The following is a 21,355-nucleotide window of genomic DNA, read 5'->3' on the forward strand; positions in this document are numbered from 1 at the left end:
CCTTAGGCTTCAGGAAAGTAGCTCAGATACTGGTTCCATTACTTATCCTGCTGGCCTCAGTGCTTCATGTTATGAGTACACTAACTGGGTAAAATTTGAGCACAGGCTCCATTCCAAGGAGCCTAGCTAAAACCATAACACGTTCCATCTAGCCTCAATCTAGTAGATTTTATTCTACACTATATAATCTTAGAAAAGTTAATGGTGGTGCAGACCAATACACAACCTAAAGATGATCACAACACAAGAAAGAAAAACAAGAGAGATTGTAAGAGAATGGAAATATCAAACTCACTACGGACCGTTGCAATTTCTACTGCTATTTACAAAACAGTTTAAAATGGAATAAAAGGCATAACTCATTACTAAAGTAAATAAAAAGTCTTTCTATCATTTCTCATCGGAACAACATTTTAAGCTCCTCAAGTCTGGCCGACCGGACTTCTTCGTCAGTCAAAGCTCCAGCAATCATCCGCTGCTTCCTCGCCTGAACTTGCTGCATCCGTTCCTCTACTGTATCCTGCATGCGCACAATCATCCAAAGACAAACCATGTAAGTTAAGAGATGGATTACGAGACAAAAAAAACTGGAGAATGCAGTTTATAGTGGTACCTTGACAATGAATCTTCTGACGCATACAGTTCTTTTCTGCCCTATGCGATGAATTCTCATGATTGCTTGCTCTTCCACCGCCGGATTCCACCATGGATCCTAAGTGTTTCAAGAAACAAAGAAATGTCATTATTTCTTCATAATCAAGAAGAATTTAAACGCAAAAGCTTGAAGAGACATTGTACCATTAAGAAGACGTTTGAAGCTGCGGTCAGATTCAGACCAACTCCTCCAGCTTTCAGAGACATAAGCAGAACCTGCAGAAGCATGAATATTTTTTAGCTCTGTGTTCCATTTAAACAGATTTTATTTTTAAAAAAAGACCAATTTACTTACTGTTTTCTGTTTGGTTTCATTGAACTCCTTTAAGACCTTTTCTCTCGCCTTCTGTGCAAGCTTCCCATCGAATCTAAGAAACTCAATTCCTCTTCTTCTCAAAGGAATCTCCAGGAGATCCAAAAACGAAGTCCACTGGCTAAACACAATGCTCTTCTCTCCCGTACCAGACATCCGAATCTTCTCTAAGCATTTTATAAGCTCCGAGACCTTTGAGGACTCCTTCCAGTTCTTTACAACATCAACACGGAATATACTCTCCGTTGGGCATGAGATGAGCTCAGTTTTCTTCAGTACAGTCCTGCAGATTGGGCATAGACCACAAGAAGTAGAGCGCCAGCTAGTAAGGAGACATTCACGGCACATTCTGTGAGCACAAGGTGTGAGAATGGGATCATCTGCAGACTCCAGACATATTGGGCACTCTTTGCTGTTGCCATCACGTATGTCTTGGATAACTTCTTCGATGTAGGCCCGAGATGGAGCTCTTTGAGAAACTGAGTCAGGATTGTTGTCAAGAAATCTCCTTGCGAGGCTGTCTAAGTCAGCGTACTGTTGTGAATCTGCCCGGCTGCAATTTTTTCAGAATGTATTAGAATCCACTTCCAAGGGATAGTAAGCAAGTCTACTACTACAAATGTACCTCATAACTAGAAAAGGGTGGTTGCAACATTGGCGTAGACGGAGGAGGAGCTCAAGGATGTTTGCATAGTTGTGAAGAACTCTTCCTTGTGCCACAAACTGGTCAAACTGGACCTGTTTTCCAAAACAAGAAAGAAGGTTATGCATTGACGTTATCAATCATTGAAACCAATTATGATTAAGCTTTTATTGATTGAGCTTGAAGCCTAGAACTATAACACATACTTTAGATCTCTTGAAAAGGGCAGTATAGAAGTCACGTTCTCCTTCAGACTGTTCACATTCAATGACTTTAACATCGGTTGGAGGAAGTTCAAGAATTAGACTGAAAGTTTACAGATAAAGTTAGATGAACGTTGAGCATAGGACAAGAAAAAGAAAAATATTTTATCAGTGAGAAACATCTACCTTCCTTCTTTGTCCCTTGTCTCCTTTGTTCTTCTCAGCATCAATGGCCTCAAAATCGCCTTGATTAGCTTTAGTCCTCGTGGATCACCATTTTCATATGGCTTCTGAATCAACTTATTCCACCTGTGTGTATATACACACACATACATTAAGTTGTAAAGTTAAATAGCAAAAGATAAGGAAAGTTTCAGATGATATCTCATCATACCAAGCCCAATTGCACCATGGTTCGACATGAAGGAAGCATAGAAGACTGTAAAGATCTTCAAGCTTGTTCTGCATTGAAGAGGTATAGATAGAGCCATTAAGTACCAAAAGAGTATACGCTCAAATTATATCTATTCACAAGTTGAGCTATTAGTATCTTACTTGTAAGGGAGTCCCTGTCAGACACCATCTGCAGTGGGAAGACAACTCAAATGTAGCTTTAGCAGCTTGTGTTTTCCATGATTTGATAGTGTGAGCTTCATCAAGAACAATCCTGTACCAATCAATTCTGTGGAAAATACTGTTCGCCATATCCTGCATATCATATGAGTCTCAGAATTTAAGTTCAACTAAACTGATAGAAAAGAACACACTTTTGGGAACTTTCTTACCTGCTTGTAAGCAGAGGTTAAGACACCATAAGTTGTCAAGACCACATCATGACTCGCTATAGCTTTTGCGTCCTGCGTCCTATCCCCTCCGTAGTAACTTAACACAGACACAGTGTCAGGCATTGAATGAGTCTCAAGCTCGTCCTGGAACAAAGTGAAAACAATCCATGAGACTTTTCTGAAAAAAAATATAAAAACCAAGAATAAACAGCTGCAATTCACCTTCCATTGGCTTAGCAATGCCATGGGGCAAACAATAAGAGTGCCTCCTTTGGCCTTCACACACGTTAGTGCTTTATGGCTCACATTCCTCTTAGGTTTATCTCCATTAACATCTGCCGCCAAGTCATCTTCAATTTCTGGGTTACCTCGGCCTGGCCGTGCAAGTATCAGTGCAATCGTCATCACAGTTTTTCCAAGTCCCATGGCATCTGCCAATATCTGCAAACAAAAAGTTACATATTCTAATCAAAACCACAAGCAGAGAATATTGGCCACTAGAGAGACAGACATGTGTTACAATGAAGATTAAGCGTGTTCAAGAAACATACTCCGCCTCTTGCCATCTGTGTAGCTGTTGGAAACTGGATTGTTGCTTCACCGCTGAAGATGTTCACATAAATTGAAGGCGCCCTCCTTAATATAATCACATACAAATCAACGTTAGTTATTATAGATGAATTAACTTGAACAAATGCACAGTTTGTTGTAAGCATTTGAGATAGTACATACTCGTCACAGATTCGATAAGCCTCCCAGCAAGGATGGAGAGTTTCAGCTGCTTTATCAACATCAATTCCTTTTTCAGACTCTGACATCCAGTAGAGTGCTTGTTTCTGGTACGGTCTCAGGTTGCAGGTGAGCTTACTTGGAGCTTCCATTTCCTAAAAGATTGACAAGAGAAGATACTATTATAATTAGTTTTGCTTTTAAAAAGGACAAGAAAATATTCTTATAAAATTATTTCACAACCTCCAGGTTATATGAATCTGCAGCGCCAACGACCCGATTCATATATGAGTCAGGAGCATCTTCTTCATCTTTGTTGTGCTCCAGATATAGTGGAGCACCTTTTCTTCTTTTCGCTATGGCCAACAATGCTGCTCTTTCATCCGAGTCATTCTGACCAATCAAAGCAAAAATTACTTAGTTTCCACCAAATGAACAAAGAAAGTACATCATATGAGTTTCATAGAGGAACACATACCTCCAAGTTGAGGGAGCGTTTGCGAGAGTCAAGTTCCTGAGGAGTAAACTCAGCCTGCTTGAAGATATAGAAAATGAGAAACAGAAACCAAAAAAAAAAAAGTAATGGAACATGAAAGCTTGGTACGTGCCTTTTGGTAGGGTTTGATTGTCAAGTGTCTGAAAAGCTGAAGAAGAGGATGAAGCGTGGACTCGATGTTAGGTGAAGAACCAATCCGCCAAGTGGATTTGCTAACATCAGTGAATATGGAGCTGTGAATGTAGAAACTGCCATCCAAAAGCCATATTCAGTTTCCAACAAAACAAACAACTAAAAGAGACAAAAGACGATCATTACCTGACATATAGCATAATATCTTGCATCATTTGGAGAAAGGATGGCGCAGCTACACATCTGCCGAGCATTTTGACTTTACCGGATCTCAAAAGGCTAACAGCCCAGTTCGACCATTCCATTGGAAGCCTACCAATCTAAGAAGATTACAAATCAAATCATTAGTCTCTTCACTTGAAGTTTCTCACATCAGAAACACAAATCACCGAGTATTATTAACAAACATGTTATAACTAGAACGCCAAATAAGAAGTTCAAATTTATAAAACTCTGTGCAGTGAAAGGGATTACCTCTCCACATCTTTTGGTAGAGAAGCGAACAATGTTTGGGACTTTCAAATTGAGAGTAGAGGGAAATGCGAAATTCACAACTTCGTTATCTTCCAGTCTCCTTCCTTTACTAGTGGAAGTAGCGGTGACAATAGACCTCCCAACCAAGTACCAGTCTCTCTCCACCGGGAAATCACCATCTTCCACTTTCGCCTTTCTTGCATCAACCTCCTGTGTATTAACCTTCTTCACATACACAGGCTTCTCTTCTCTCACTTCCATCTTCACATGAGTAGAATCTGATTCCACATCCAAACACTCAGGTTTTGGTGGGATAACTTGAAGTGGCTTCGGCGACAAGATGAGAACAGTTTGTTCTGTCTCTAGATTCTCAGGTTCTTGTTTGAACCCAACAGAAACACACTCGTTGCCAGAGCCTCTTGAAACAGCTTCAACAACCACCATAGGCTTCTCTATGGTATCATCAATCATCATTGCTTCTCCTCGAGTCTCAAAATCCAAATCAGGTTCCTCCTTAACACGGAACTCTAAAGATTCAGATTCTACATCATCACCAAGAGTTACAGAACCGTCACCGGTTACCTCCTCGTCGTTCAATTGAGAAGAGATTCGGACTCCAGTGGATGTCCTGAGGACCACATAGGATTCATCGGGAGGAGTATCGGCAACGATCTTACAATCGTCTGAACGTGAAACAGCTGCTTCGTGTTCGGTTCTCCGCATCTCCATTTGATGCAAGGAGAGATGAAGAAGAGAGAAGGTAGTGGTGAGTGGTGAGAGTGGAGGCTTTAGGGTTTAAATAAGGTCTCTTCGTGTTCCTTTTTCGCGCGAATTGAGTTTTTTCTTTGGTAATTAAAAGGCTTCGCGGGGTGTTTTTGGAGCCAAAATTACTGTTAATCTCTCTCTCTCGCTGTTAATTTAATTTTTATCAAATCTTATCATTGCAAAACAATATTTTATTTCCTCTTTCTGATTCGCGGGATATTTATGATACACTAGTTGATACTTGATTCCTTTAATCTCGCCGTTAATTTATCATATTTACTTTCTAAACCAATATTTTACTCGAATTTGGATTTGATCCATGTAGTTTGATGGTCAGGTTCCATTTTATTGGTTGACGGCACTAGGCGTGGAATCAAAATCATATAAGTAAGATGTCTAATTTAATAAATTTTAAAATTAATATATATATATATATATTATATAAATTAAACTATATACCATAGAAAAGACATAAAATTTGAAATTTATTTTGAACTAATTTTTGATAAAAACTTTGAACAAATACTGTCAACTTAATATTTAAATTTGCATTGAATGTTTTTAACATTTACGAATTACTAAAACTTTTAAACATCGCATAATGAAAACTTTGTTATTAGTGACTTGAAGTTTTTGTTTTAAAAAGATACAAATCATCAAAAACCAATTAGTAGAACACATCATTTAACATATATCAATATTAAAATATGTTATATATCTATGTATATATTATTTAAATTTAATTATATACAATATAAAATATAAAATATGATTGTTTGGATTAATAAATTATTTAGTATTCACACCAATTTAATTATATACGTAATAGTTGATGATAATACATAAAAATAATTTATATATACAATGTTCATCATGCGCAAGGCGCATATCTTAACCTATCTATATATTAATTGAGAAGCATTATAACATTTTTTTTTGTAACCATGTGTCATCACTAGAATGATTCTTAAAATCATTCAAAAAATATATTGGTCCACCTAAACATATTATATTTTTTATTAAACTAATCATCAAATCAATTAGTTGTCTACAAAAGAATATTCTCCATTATTTCCTTAAATAAAAGTTACACGAAATTACCTAACATAATTAACATATTTTTAACAATTAATGTTATAAATAATGAAGATTTGATAACAATTTTTGTATTATTTCTTTTTTTTTTAATTTTATATTATTCAAAAAATATTATTGATCAAATATCCAAACCACTTGTCATATGCTTCATGATGATTAATCAAATGTGTAATTGTTCCTTTTCTTTTGTATCTGTATATATTCATGACTATCCCCTATATATTATTTGAGAAGCATTGCAACATTTTTTGTAGCCACATGTCATCACTAGAATGATTCTTAGAATCCTTAGAAAAAAATATGCTGGTTCATCTAAATATATAATAAGCTTTTTATTAAATCACAATAAATACATTATTAATGTGCTTCATTATTTCTTTAAATAAAATTACGGAATTACCTAATGTGACTAAAGCATATATGACAATTAATGATTTTGAATAATAATGATTTGATAAAAATAAGTGTGTATTATAATTATATTTGTTTAATTTTAAGTCATTAAAATAAATTAAACAATCATAGTAACCATATAATAAAAATTAAAAAAAATATTTATATATTATATTTTGAATTTTTAAAAATGAGTATAAGTTATTAAAACTGTTAAAAGTTTCACATTCAAATTTTGTAATCTATGATTTAAAACTTTTGTTATGACATGATACAAATAATTAAAAAATAATATAAGTTGAAAGTCTCATTTAACATATATAAATATATGTATCATTTTAAATTAAACTATATGCCATATAAAAATACATAAATATCTTAATTTTGAAATTTACTTTGAACATTTTTTGATAAAAAAATTGAAAAAATATTGACAACTAAATTTTTTAAAATATTATAAATAACTTAAACCATTAATCCCACAGTGAAAATTTTGTTATCAAAACTTTTTGCTATAACAGATCCAAATGATAAAAAAAAATATGAGCAAAAAGCATCATCTAATAAATATTAATATTAAAATATATCATATATATGTTACTATCATTTAAATTTAATTATATATCATATCAAATAAAAAAAGTATTTTTTTTTATTTATAAAATTTATTTATATGTCCGCACCAATTTAATTATATAAGTAGTAGATAATGACTTTGTAATTATTCAATATATATTTATTATTTCATAATATGTTATAAACATATAATATATAAAATAATTTATATATATAATGTTCGCAAGGCGCGAATCTTAACCTAGTTACGTTATTATTCCTGATTTCATACACCTTACCAGTCATTAATTCTTCATGCAAGTTCCACTTTCAACCAATGGGTCCCATAATAAAAAGCCTTAACAACCACCCCAAATCAGGGTCTTATCTTATTTTAGAACCACAACAGACAATTTGATGTTTACAAATGCAAATGGGGAGACTAAAATCCTCTCAAACCATGATCCTGGGGGTAGACACTTTAGGCTCTTCTTTTACAGCGTCGCCTGGAAGAATAACATAGATAAAACCAGTTAGTGAATGAAAAATCTAATCTAAATAAAGCTACACACTAGTTTGAACTCGCACCCCAGAACAATCACAAATGTAATTACCAGATATCCATACTTACACATTAACCAATGATAGATGAATGATCTCAAAACCAGTAATCTCTATTTGTCTCTCGGGTTGTTAAAATGCAGGGACTTTTTTGTTAATCAAAGCAGGTGAAATGAAAAGGGTTCAGTGAACTTATCTTTTGCTTTTTTACTGGTGAAAGATAGACAAAATTGACTCTAGTGTCTACAGATTAGTTGTTAGGAAAGAAAAAGAGTAATAACCAGATTGGGTGGGTGTGGTGATCTCTCCATAGATGGCCTTGAGCGTGGACAGAGGAACAAGCGCGGAAGTACCAGCAGAGGCGGCTTCAGCAAAGAGCTGTTGTTTCCACTCCCACATTTGAACTTTCATCTCCTTGTTAGACTTGGAGAGCGAATCTTTTTGCTCCTGCAAGGCCTCGACATACTTTTGCTGTTTATCAGATCTCACTCCCAGAACCACAAACGACACTCCAAGACACGTGTTTATTACAGCGTTGCTGTTCATTGCTTCCGAGACCAGCATTGCGATCTTGTTCGCCATTCCTTCCTGAGTAGACAAATTACAAATAATCGTTTCATCAAGGAACAAACAGAGGGTACGTAGCAATAGCAATCGCAATTGAAACAAATAGTAAATTGTAAAATCAAGAATATCAAAATAACAATGATTCTCAATAATAACCGAAACGCCCATGATTTCAACTACCTATCGAAATGCCCACAAAAGCAAATCAAAGATGGAGACTTGAGAGTTGAGATTAAGCACGACAAGAGTATAAGAATTGGCAACATATTGAATAATTAGCAGAGATGAGATTGAATAGTAACATAAAATCAGCAGATTAAAGATATTTAGCGAAGAGTGTTCTCACTCTCTTCTCCTTCTTCAAACCCACTAGAGATCACAAACTCACGATTATCCCCAAAATCCACAATACCAACACTCCTAATTCACGATTCTCTGCAAACCCCACAACCCTGAACTCATTTCCTTGATTTCTAGCTGAGTCAAAAACGTGTAAACCCTACTAAACGAGACGGCCTAACCGGCGTCGTTTTTACTTCTCAGAATTGTAGAAGAAAATAGTGATTATTTGGATTTTAGATTTTCCAAACCAGAGATTTAAACCAGTGTCGTTTTTTTTTCTTTTAATAGATTGTTTCAAACTTTCACATGTATTTGTATCTTCTTCTATATATATATATATATTTTCATATTATTATTTCATTATTAAAATCGTAACTATATATATAAAGATTAGTAAAATATTATTTTATTGTCATATTGTTCACGTTCCTTTACTTTTTCTAAAAGTTAGAATATGTGACTTTAAGTTTTTTTTTCTAAAACCACTACCAAATTTTTTATAAAATCATTAGTCTAAAATCATGACAGTCAAAGTCCTAAACAATCACAGCCTTAATCTCCTCTTAATGATTTTTTTTCACCTCCCTCTCTTTCTCATTCTTTATACATTTTTTTCTTTTTTTTCTACAAACCAAAACCCAAGAACCTGCTCTAATTAAGCGCAAGTCATGGCGATGAAACCAAACGACAAGTCCCATGTCTCCTCCACCAATGATCACAAAGTTATGTTCTTCAAAGATTTTTGACCAGGTCCCCACGAAACGCAGTTAAGCTATGATCTATTTATGGGAGGCTCGAAACCGAGTAAAAAAGACACTTATTGTCGGGAAATGCTCCTCATTGACGAACAGGTTCGTGAATTTTCCAAAATTTAGTTTCCACTTATTTTATTTTAAACTTGGCCGTCTTATTTATTTTTATTTTCTCTTATGTTAATCTTCACATCGGAAACTATTATTTAAGGATTCATTCTATTTGAACGTGTTAAACATATTTTCCTGACATGAAACAAGGATCAGTTTACATACTCTTCAACTTCTACGGATCCAAAATCAAACAGGTGTAGCAGGTTACTGATCATAGCATAACCATTTTTTTCTCGTGGAACTCTGTCATGTCGGCTCTTCATGACAGTCCCATCCCTTACGAAGACTGTTTTCAGTTCCATTCATATGGGGATTTTGAAGCTAGTTATAATCTCAAAGATAATCTTTACGGCAAGCTCTCTAATATTTCATATCATCTCTGAATTAATATGATTGGATGTAGTCTTAAGATTTTGTTCCTGCAATAAAAATAAAGTGATAATTTCAATTGTGTGTATTTTCGAACCAAACAGAAACTAAAGCAAAGTAGACTAAAAAAACAAATACAAACCAAACTAATTTCTGTTTATTTCGGTTACAACTCTCTTATCTCTTAGGCTCAAACAAACCAAACCGAATCCAAACCGAACCGAAACCAAATTTAAACCAAAATGTCCATCCCTTATACTGATATATAAATATAATACTAATAAAATCAGTAGCACATAAAGTTTGAATTGTAGTATTGACCGACTAAAAATCTCAAAAATAAATCAATGGTAATGTAGTGACAAAAGCAAGACCAAAAGTCAATGGTAGGTCTACTTTTAAGTCCCCCCATACCATTACTTTCTCATCTTGTTTACATTTTAGATTCTCATGATCCTTTAAGTGTCCACTTCCTGCGACCATTGGTCGTCTCTTTCCTATATTACTTTTAATTTTTACTTGCTGTTTTCTGGATCATATGCATATTTATAGATTTGCTAAACAATCTAGCTACTAATATTTAGTCCGATACCTTTTTTATGAACTGAGAAACATTTTTAGAAAACAACCTTACTTTCTTATGTTATTAATAAGTTTGTCATTTATGCTTAGGTGTCATTACCATAGTCTTTCTCACATCTTATAGTAACAACTCATCAATTACTAGGAATATTACGAATCATGCCATCGACTAATCCGGTGATTTTATTCAAAAATTTGATTTTTAGATATGTATCTAGAGCAGGCCCGGCTCTTGACCAGTGCCCGGAGTGCATTTGCACCAGATCCAAAAAAATTGACAAAATTTTAGCTTGTATTTGGAGCCTTTTTTTTAAAAAAAATCAGGGCTCTTGTTTCAATTTTTTTTTTAAATTATAGATTATGAAAATAGTTATTGCACAGGGCCCACATAAAAGTTGAGACGGCCTGATCTAGAGTATAACTAATTTTTACAGATGTTTATATTTTTTTGAACGCAAATGCATTCAGCAACTCGATCAATTTAAACACTACAAACGCAAAAGAATAAGGATCTTTCCTCCTAAAGGAATCACTTTCTGGATAACAAAACTTTTCGAGCCATTCAGTTGAAAAATAAAAAGCTCTAGCAATATTTTATAAGATAGTATTGGTTTAGAAAAATGCACGATTATATTTTAGTTCATAGTGGTTTAAAGCAGATTCTAGTACTAAGCTAAAATTCAACTCAAAGAAAAAAATTGTTGACTTTGGAATATGATGTATCATCTTTATTATGAAAATGAATGTAACACCAAAAGTATGTTCATATTCGTTCATTGGCAAAATGAGATTTTAGTTTTCCAAACTTAAAAAAGTCCAATAATTTCACAATACAACTCATTTACTCTTTTGACCTCTAAAATCCAAAACCAGGCCTGTAGTCTTCACCTACCTCACCGACCAAACAATAAAAATAAAAAGCAAATGTTAGGAAGAAACAAGAAAAAGAAAACAAAGAAGCAAAGTGGTCCATTAGGGTTCAAAATAGAGAGGCAATATGGAAGAACTTCTAGAACGTCTACTACTCCCAAAAGAGAAGAAGGATCTCTTCATTTTGTTGCTACTACTGCTACACTCTCCAGCTCCTTCTCCTACCACCGGAATTTCCTGATTTTTCCGGATAATAATCGCCTCTTGAACAGCCAAATACAGCTGTCTATCTGCAGACGAATCCATCGAGATCGATCTTCTGATGGGTTGAACACTACCAAACTGCTCATCTTTGTCTCTTCTAATGTCGATACATTCGTCTCCCATACTGGTGACTTTGTGAAGCTTTCTTCCTTTTCTCTGAAACTCTCCTCTGTTAAGCTTCCTAGGAGATTGACTTATCGAACTTTGGTTCAGTAGGTGACCTGAATTCGATCTTTCTTGTACCACACGTATCCTTCCGCTTCTTGGACTATCTCTGTCACTACTGATGCTATCACCTAGCTCGATGACAACATACTCATTTTCGCCGGTGTCTGACCCCAATACCGCATTATCTGGGGAACTACTTGGAGCAGAAACCGGATCGGGAGGGAAACTTGTGCCGCAAGAAACCCTAGTTCTACACAAAGGGCAATTGGCATTGTTCTGAAGCCAAATATCGATGCAGTCGATATGAAACAAATGACTACAGTGTGGGATAATCCTCAGCTTCTCCTCTTCTTGAAACTCATTCAAACAAACAGAGCATTCTTGACAAGTATTCTCTTCTCCATCTCTCCTCTTCTTGAATTTTAAAATAGGGATTGCTCTAATGACGGATTCATCGAGACCGCGTTTTATCCTCGGAGAGTAAAGCCTTGTAGGAGGACCATGGTCGTTGCGTTGACGTCGGGATAGTGAGAATCTACCAAGAATGTCGATTCGATGCCAGTTCAGACAGCATTTGATAACGAAAACGTAATAGCTTACAAGTAAGAAAGCTGTGGCTAAGATTCCAATCACGGCGACGGCTATGATCGGAAAGTTCGTCCCCGTCGAGCTCACACGGTGGAAAACAGTCATTGGTGGTGGTGGTGGTGGTGGCGGCGGAGTAAAGTTCAGATCCCGGAGGATATTACGACGAGCTGATAGATCCATTAACTAGAAGAACAAGCTCATTCTCTAATAGGAAGATAAGCATAAACTTTGAAGAATATGAGATTTGTTTCAAAGATTTGTGAAAAAAACAATTGATAGTTAAGCAGAGGATGAGAGAGGTCAGCCAAGGAGAAAAAATGGAGAACAGAGAGAGAGAGAGAGAGAGTAAAATGAAAGTTCGGTGACATTTCTAAGTCTCTTTATATTTATTTTAATCTATTTTTTTCTAAATTTCTTGATCGGTGGGACTCGTTTGGTGTAAGACTTCTCTTTTCTTTACTGATTGGTGTAAATTGAATATCAGTATCAAATATGATAAGTGGGAAAATTGAAAATTTGTTTCTTTGTTTGTTTATGTGTACCAGTACAAGTGGTGGGGAACTTTTTATTTAAGGAAGAAACCTGACATTTATTCACATTAATTCTAATTTATACAATACACATTGCTTTTACTGTTTTAAAAGAAACTCTTTTCAAGTTGACAAAAAAAAACTCTTTTCATTAATTATGATTATACAATTTGAGCTACCTTTGGTTATGACCAATCTGATTTGATCCGATGCCAAAAAAAAAAAATCTGATTTGATCCTTCTGATAGAGCAAGTTCGTCTAATAAGTAGATAAAATTGTAGTGTGAATTAACGCGAGTAATGATGATATATAATCTGGTTCACTAGATTATCATTTATGATCTAACCATGATTGTCGGTCGCAATTTAATAATACTTGTATCCTTGATTATCTAACCATTCAATTTTGAGATGAATCCCACGTACACAGATTAATTTTCATTTTTTTCTTTAAAAATTTTAGTGGGTTAGTCTGTTGGTCTGACTGTATAGCCTATCTAACTAGCTATAAATGTTCATAATGAGACTAATGATGTGACTAAAACATTTCCCAAAATTAAATAGCATAACGACGTGAAAAATTGTATAATTTACAGTATTTTCATCTTCGTTCTATAGTTTACTTTAAAAATATAATAATAAAATAGAATATATATTTTTTTAGAGTAATTTTTTTATTTTTCATTCATACTTAATTTTTCACACTATTTTTGAAATAAATTATGAAATGTGATAAAAATGTTTTAAGAATTATCTCTTTTTCTTTTGTTGAACTATATACCTCTTTTTTAGTCATTACCTTTTTAGTCATTATCTGTGTTTTGTTCTGCAACGATAAGTTAATAACTTGAATTCACAAGTTTAGTTGTTAGAATGGCCAATACGTTACTAGTATATTACAGTATTAAACATTGTTATATGCAGTGACCATTCAAATCTGAAACTTAAATATGTCACTTTGAAGTATATGAAACCGAGGCACCATGGGAACTGATGGGGTTAGGGTTTTTGGGAACCGGTGTCTTCCTCCAGATCCAGTGATTCTTGGACGTGGGACGCTCATCAGGTGGTATCTAGCACGGTGTGCGGAGATGGATCTAAGGCTGATCTTGGACACACCGACTAGAGTGTGTTGTCCACCGGAGTTTGCAACTGTGTTGTCCATCGGAATTGAAGCTTCACTTTACTTTTCTTGTTTTTTTAGTTTGCTTTCTTACGGCTTTAAGTTTGTTGTCTATTTGTAACCTAGTACTGTTGTTTCTCCGGTCATTATTGGGCGTATGTATTTTTCTTATTTGCGATTTACTCGGGCCAATTAATATAATTAATTATATATATTTTTTAAAAGTATATGAAACTGATTCTGTTTGAAAATATAAAAACTCATAATCTTTTGTCAAAAACTAATTTTGATCCTTATGATTCAGAAATATCTCAAGAGAGTCGAAATATGTGTAAATGGTCAGTTAAACAATTCACAAGTAACCATCCATTGATAACGGTACGAATAAAAGTCTACGAGGTAAAGATGGTTTACAGAGATGTAGAGTAATTAAATTGGATTTTAGACATAGATTAATGATTGGAAACGTGTATGATAAAGGGGTTGGTATGACTTTTTAACACGTCCATTCTAGTCAACATAGACTCATTGTAAATTAATACAATAAAAGACGAAAAAACAAAAAGTAAACTTTGGGCACATGCATTCCACGACAGCTATATTTATCAACACAATAGCTTTTGATACATTCGACTAGCTATGTACACTCTTACATATTGATGGTTGATTAAAATGAAATTTTTGGTAAACGAATAAAAGTTAATGACATCGGTGATATTTAAAATGCGCGGTGCGATAAGGTCTAATTGCAAGATTTTGCAATTTGTCACTGTTTAGAAATCTATATTATTAAAATTAATAATTGATGAATTTTTTTTGGAAACATGTATAACAGTATTTTTAGTACTTATTTTTATTTACACATTTAACCATTACATTTACAATAAATTAAATATTTTTTGTATTTTTATTATTTACAGATTTTACCACTATATTTAAAATTAATTTAAATTAATTAATTAAAATTTTAAAGCTTATCTAACCAAATAAATATTCATATATTGTATGAATATTAACTAAATCGCATATATTAAAGGATAATACAACTTTTATATTACATCAAATTGCATCAAGTTATAAAACTTTTAATATAATATTATGTACAAATTAAAAAATCATTATCAAACATATATATAATAAAATAATATATTTTACTCTATATATAAATAACAAAACATACAAAAATAGAAATGAGAATTTTTATAAAATCAGCAGTTTATGAATTTATGATAAACACAAGTTAAATCAAACATTCGTGTATTGACGCGGATCAAGTTTTAGTGTTGTTTTATTTATGTTGAAGTAAACTTTTTTTTCAAGTATAGTTTGCTATCCAACGTTGGACATTAAATGCCTAAAAAAAACTTTTGGATCTCGGTTTGAGAAATATTACTTTCAACTAAAATTAAACTAATTGAAAATTGAACTCATTAGTCAGTCTTGTCAACATAAATTTTTTTTTCGCAATTTACATTTTTCTACGATGTAAAAACATTAATTATTAATTACTGTTAAAAGCAAACATGATCTTTTAGTTGAAATCAATAAATTAAAATCTATCTTTTACTAGATAAATGCTCAATAAGTATCGGTTATTGTTTCAAAATGAGTAATAGTTATTCCATGCCTTATAAGAGATTTAAAAAGTATATAAGAATCTAGCATTGGATGCTATATCTTGCTTGAGAAATATTTACTTTGTTTTATCAATCAAGTAATCCCTTATATATTATTTGAGAAGCATTACAACATTTTTTGTAGCCGCGTGTCATCACTAGAATGATTTTTAGAATCCTTAGAAAAATAAGTTGGTCCATCTAAATATATAATAAGCTTTTTATTAAACTACAATAAATACATTATTAATGTGCTTCATTATTTCCTTAAATAAGATTACGGAATTGCCTAATATGGCTAAAGTATATATGACAATTAATGATTTTGAATAATAAAGATTTGATAAAAATAAGTGTGTATTATAATTATATTTGTTTAATTTTAAGCTATTAAAATAAATTAAACAATCATAGTAACCATATAATAAAAATAAAAAAAAATATTTATATATTATATTTTGAATTTTTAAAAACGAATATAAATTACTAAAACTGTTAAAAGTTTCACATTCAAATTTTGTGATCTATGATTTAAAACTTTTGTTATGACATGATACAAATAATTAAAAATTAATATAAGTTGAAAGTCTCATTTATTAAGTATCAAAAATAAAAGGTATATAAATATATGTATCATTTTAAATTAAACTATATGCCATATAAAAATACAAAAATATCATAATTTGAAATTTACTTTGAACATTTTTTTGATAAAATTTTTGAAAAAGTATTGACAACTTAATTTCTTAAAATATTATAAATTACTTAAACCATTAATCTCACAGTGAAAATTTTATTATCACTAATTTAAACTTTTTGCTATAACAGATACAAATGATAAAAAACAAATATGAGCAAAAAGCATCATCTAATAAAGATTAATATTACAATACACCACATATATGTTACTATCATTTAAATTTAATTATATATTATATCAAATAGAAAAAATATTTTTTCGATTTATAAAATTTATTTATATGTTCGCACCAATTTAATTATATAAGTAGTAGATAATGACTTTTTAATTATTCAATATATATTTATTATTTCATAATATGTTATAAACATATAATATATAAAATAATTTATATATATAATGTTCATTCCGCGCAAGGCGAGGATCTTAACCTAGTGATGCAGTATTTTGAAAACACTTGAACTAACTTTCATGGTGGGGGTTCTAAACGAAAGACCACAAAATTGTCTAAATCTTAAGGAGAAAAAAATCGGACGATAAGTCAATTCTACAACACGAATCAAAATTTTGTTTGCTTTATCATTTTCTGATTTTTATCTTATGTTCTGTTATCGTTCAAAAAAAAAACTTATCTTATGTTCTGTTATCGTTAAAAAAAAAAACTTATGTTTACCGGAAAAAGCAAATGAAAAGAATAGGACCGACACTGTTTACGTAGTCTAGCGTATGCCGTGTGCATATGTTGACGATTTTGGCACAAAACACTGGCGCGTTTGTGTAATTAATTCTCACACACAACGACACTAACAATAAATGTTTATGGACTTCCCATCGTTTTAAAATGGGTTGCTCTAAAACTTTTTGCAAGGAAAAAAGAACTTTTGCTTGTATGAGATCTACGGTTGGTTCGTTTCACATTAGTCAAGGTTTGTCGAAATACACCATCGTTTTCTTTATACACTTTGTATCTGAAATATGATTACAAATTCCTAATGTATGTAGAAACTTGAAAGTATATATTCCACAAAACTTTGATGGTATATATCCAACATAAATTAAACTGCTAATAAATTACAAAACTCATTAAAGATAAACAAAAAACTATTACAAATTTTTTGATGTGTTTAACATGAATATGAAATAATGATAACTAGGTGACTCATCCGCGTATATACGCGAAAATGAATATTTACGAAAATTTTAAATTTGAATAGTTTGTTAATATTTATTTTTGTTTTGTTTAATTTTAATAGTTTGTTAATATTTATTTTTAATAGTTCACCACAACTTTGTTTTGTAATAAGTTGGAGTTATGACATATAATAAGAAAACAATAAGATTAAAATTAATTAAACATCGAAATGAACTTTAGTTTTTTAAAATAATACAATTTAAATCTAATTGGATCACCCATCGGTTCAATAGTTATCATCGGATCCTAGCGACTTTTTTGCGGGTTTTATAGAGTTTTTTAAATAATGGATATGTATTAAAAGCAAAACCAGTATTACATATCGGATCACCAGATTTACCGACTTGTATGGAGATCTGGATTGGATTCAAAAGCATTGATTTAAATGTAAAATATTTTAAACATAAAATATTCTTACAAATTAAGAAAAAAATTGTAAATTTGTTAACGAAATTTATCATAATTTCCGCTTTCACTAAAACCTATTCCCTTTTCACCTGCTTTTCATCGATTTTTCTAAATATTAAAACTTTTCTGATCTGTAAAATATAATATAATGTTAAAACTAAATTACAATATACATAATCACAATTTTTTCCTAGCTATAATGTTAAACTAAACAATAATATACATAATCACAAGTATGTAATTTAATCTATAGCTAAATTATAATAAAAATAATGTTAAATTAAATGATAATATACATAATCAAAATTTTATAAAGGAAATTCTCTCAAATAGTTTTTTTAAGTTTTTATCACAAAAATAGTCTTCAAGAAAAAAATCACCAAAATAGCACTTTTTTATTTTGAAATTGTTAATATTTTTTTTTTTAGTTTGAAACCCTAAATCCCAAAATCTCACTCATTAACTCTAAACCATAAATTTATATTAGTTAATACTTGGATAAAAATACATTTTTTTTAATAAAACTTATTTTGGTGATTTTATTATTAATGATTATTTTTATGACAAAATTTTTTAAAAAACTATCCTAAAAAAAATTTCATTTTATAATTTAAACATTTTTATAATTATCTCACTCCGCCGCGAAGACACTACTTAGTTAAAAAAAACATAAACGGTTACACCACAACGTGGCACTAATGTACAAAATATCTTTGTATATCTAGTTAAAAAACATAGACGGTTACACCACAACGTGGCACTACTCTACAAAGGATCTTTGCATATCTAGGATATACATATTACCACATATCTCTTGCCAAGTATTAGTAATATAGAAAATATTTAGTATATTTCCAAATCATAGATCTATGCATTATGTATATTTTCTATAGCTTACACGTATTTTTTTTCCGTAGGGTTTTCTATTCTCTCTATATATTTGTGTGTTTCATTCACATCATGCTTCCATCCATCTACAAAACAAAGTCAAAACCTAAAGAAAATCGTTAGACCATATCACCATTTCTTTGTCTCTTCTCTCTTCAATGGCTTCTTCCACTACAGCCCTTCTAGGTCCACCTTCCGTCGTCGCCGCCGTGGATACTCCGATCATGAAACCTGTCACCACCCCTGTTTCTACCGACCAAAATCTGATCTCCAAGACCGCCGCACTAGCCCTCGAGGAACGCCCACCGATGGGTCTGACTGAAAACTTGTCGCCTACGTTTCTCTCCTCGGGCAGCCCCTGCCTCGATTTCTTCTTCCATATCGTGCCCGACACGCCTCCCAACGATCTTGTCCAACGCTTAGCGGTTTCCTGGTCCCACGACCCGTTGACCACTTTGAAACTCGTCTGCCACCTCCGAGGAGTTCGAGGCACTGGCAAGTCAGACAAAGAAGGGTTTTACACAGCAGCCTTGTGGCTTTACGAGAATCACCCCAAAACCCTAGCTTTGAATCTCCCGTCTCTCGTCGATTTCGGATACTTCAAAGACTTGCCTGAGATTCTGCACCGGATCCTTGAAGGTCCGCAGGAGGTGGAGGTGGAGGAGAGAGGGACGAAACGGGTGTGGAGGAAGAGGAACCAGAGCCAGTTCAAGCGGACGAGAGAGACTCGCTCCAAGGTTTTGGAAGATAGGATTCTTGAAGACGCCGAGGAGCTTGGTGCTCATGTAGATAAAACAAAGGCTAGAGCGTTGAGGAAACATAGAGAGTTCGAGAAGGCTAAAAAAGCTTTAGAGAGGTATAACTCTGATGCTAACTACAGATTACTGTTTGATTGCATTGCGGATTTGTTTTCCGGTTTATTGAAAACCGATCTGGAGTGTTTGAATGCTAATGAGCTGTATAAGATTAGTCTAGCTGCTAAGTGGTGCCCTTCCGTTGACTCTTCGTACGACAAGACTACATTGATATGTGAGGCAATCGCTAGAAAGATGTTCTCTAGAGATGAGTACGAAGGTGTAGAAGAGTCGCATTATGCGTATAGGATCAGAGATAGGTTGAGGAAACAAGTTCTTGTTCCGTTGCGTAAAGCGCTCGCACTGCCTGAGGTGTCTATGAGTGCAAAGGAGTGGAACCATTTGAAGTACAATAGAGTTGCTTCGGTGGCTATGACCAACTACAAGAGGCTCTTTGAGAAGCATGATAGCGAGAGGTTTAGGGAGTTTCTGGAGGATGTGAAGTCCGGGAAGAAGAAGATGGCGGCTGGCGCGTTGCTTCCTCACGAGATAATCAGTCAGCTGAGCGAGGATGAAGTTGGGGCGGAAGTTGCAGAGCTTCAGTGGGCGAGAATGGTGGAAGATGTTGCCAAGAAGGGCAAGATGAAGAACTCGTTGGCGGTCTGTGATGTGTCCGGGAGCATGGCGGGTGTACCTATGGAGGTTTGCGTGGCGCTTGGGTTGTTGGTTTCGGAGCTTAATGAAAAGCCGTGGAAAGGGAAGGTGATCACCTTTAGCGAAAACCCGCAGCTTCATCTAGTCACTGGCTCAAGTCTGAGAGAGAAGACTGAGTTTGTCAGAGATATGGATTGGGGGATGAACACGGACTTCCAGAAGGTGTTTGATCGGATCCTAGAGGTTGCAGTTGAGAATAACTTAACCAATGACCAGATGATCAAGCGGCTGTTTGTGTTCAGCGACATGGAGTTCGACAGTGCAGTGCAAACAGAAGACAGTGATTATTACTCTTCTCCTTACGAGGAACAGTCCAAGAAGAAATGGGAGACAGATTATGAGGTGGTTCAGAGGAAGTATAAGGAGAATGGTTTTGAGAATGTTCCAGAAATTGTATTTTGGAACCTAAGACACTCGTCGGCGACACCAGTGGCGGCTAAGCAGAAAGGAGTAGCTTTGGTTAGCGGGTTTTCAAAGAATCTACTGAATCTGTTTCTTGAGGAAGGTGGGATTGTGAATCCTGAAGATGTCATGTGGCTAGCCATTAAAGGTGAGGAGTACAAGAAGCTTGTTGTTCATGACTAAGAGAAACTTCACTTGCTTAATCTTGTACTCATCAGTTTCTTTGAGTTTACTTTTCGAAAACTTGTTTTTCCATTTTGTGTTTGACCTTGTTTGAGGAAAAAGCATTTTGTGTTTGACCTTGTTTGAGGAAAAAGAGGATTCTTGTTTGAGGAAAAAGATGAATCTTGTTTATCTTGTTTTTTTTATGTATTTGAAGTACCCAAGTCTAATTAGGTATAAAAATAAGAAAATGAAATGATCTAGAAGTTGTAAGAAGAGGCATTACTCTTTGTTTCCTCCTAACTTTGGAATCATTCCTCTCTCTTTTGGTTCTAATGGAAGTAAAAAGGCAAACTAATATTCTCCAATCTCTCTTTCTTTTATCTCGTTATTCCTGTGGTGTCCTCTC

At 33.5% G+C, this 21,355-nt stretch overlaps 4 protein-coding genes across 4 annotated transcripts; 1 reads left to right on the top strand and 3 right to left on the bottom strand.

The window, feature by feature from the left end:
- Nucleotides 1-264: 264 nt before the first annotated feature.
- LOC111213781 (DNA repair protein RAD5B-like) lies at nt 265-5,393 on the bottom strand. Its single transcript, XM_022715613.2, has 18 exons — nt 4,430-5,393; nt 4,142-4,275; nt 3,936-4,071; nt 3,806-3,859; nt 3,571-3,720; nt 3,331-3,482; nt 3,150-3,234; nt 2,821-3,039; nt 2,599-2,742; nt 2,369-2,521; nt 2,208-2,275; nt 2,000-2,122; nt 1,817-1,916; nt 1,593-1,705; nt 950-1,520; nt 799-870; nt 614-712; nt 265-520 (listed from the first exon to the last, which is right to left on the bottom strand). The coding sequence occupies exons 1-18, from the start codon at nt 5,156-5,158 to the stop codon at nt 398-400; spliced, it is 3,225 nt and encodes a 1,074-aa protein (XP_022571334.1). The 5' UTR covers nt 5,159-5,393; the 3' UTR covers nt 265-397.
- A 2,149-nt stretch (nt 5,394-7,542) lies between these two features.
- On the bottom strand, nt 7,543-8,971 carry LOC125609892. Its single transcript, XM_048781487.1, has 3 exons — nt 8,715-8,971; nt 8,083-8,389; nt 7,543-7,746 (listed from the first exon to the last, which is right to left on the bottom strand). Exons 2-3 carry the CDS (start codon nt 8,381-8,383, stop codon nt 7,694-7,696), a joined length of 354 nt encoding a protein of 117 aa, XP_048637444.1. The 5' UTR covers nt 8,384-8,389; nt 8,715-8,971; the 3' UTR covers nt 7,543-7,693.
- Nucleotides 8,972-11,273: 2,302 nt separating this feature from the next.
- LOC106358419 (RING-H2 finger protein ATL16) lies at nt 11,274-13,140 on the bottom strand. The gene has a single exon (XM_013798218.3). The coding sequence runs from the start codon at nt 12,595-12,597 to the stop codon at nt 11,500-11,502; it is 1,098 nt and encodes a 365-aa protein (XP_013653672.2). The 5' UTR covers nt 12,598-13,140; the 3' UTR covers nt 11,274-11,499.
- A 5,723-nt stretch (nt 13,141-18,863) lies between these two features.
- Nucleotides 18,864-21,145, top strand: LOC106355344. The gene has a single exon (XM_022705877.2). It carries the CDS (start codon nt 19,033-19,035, stop codon nt 20,965-20,967), a length of 1,935 nt encoding a protein of 644 aa, XP_022561598.2. The 5' UTR covers nt 18,864-19,032; the 3' UTR covers nt 20,968-21,145.
- The last annotated feature ends 210 nt before the right edge of the window (nt 21,146-21,355 follow it).

Source organism: Brassica napus, chromosome A6, assembly GCF_020379485.1.
Source record: "Brassica napus cultivar Da-Ae chromosome A6, Da-Ae, whole genome shotgun sequence".
Taxonomy (NCBI): domain Eukaryota; kingdom Viridiplantae; phylum Streptophyta; class Magnoliopsida; order Brassicales; family Brassicaceae; genus Brassica; species Brassica napus.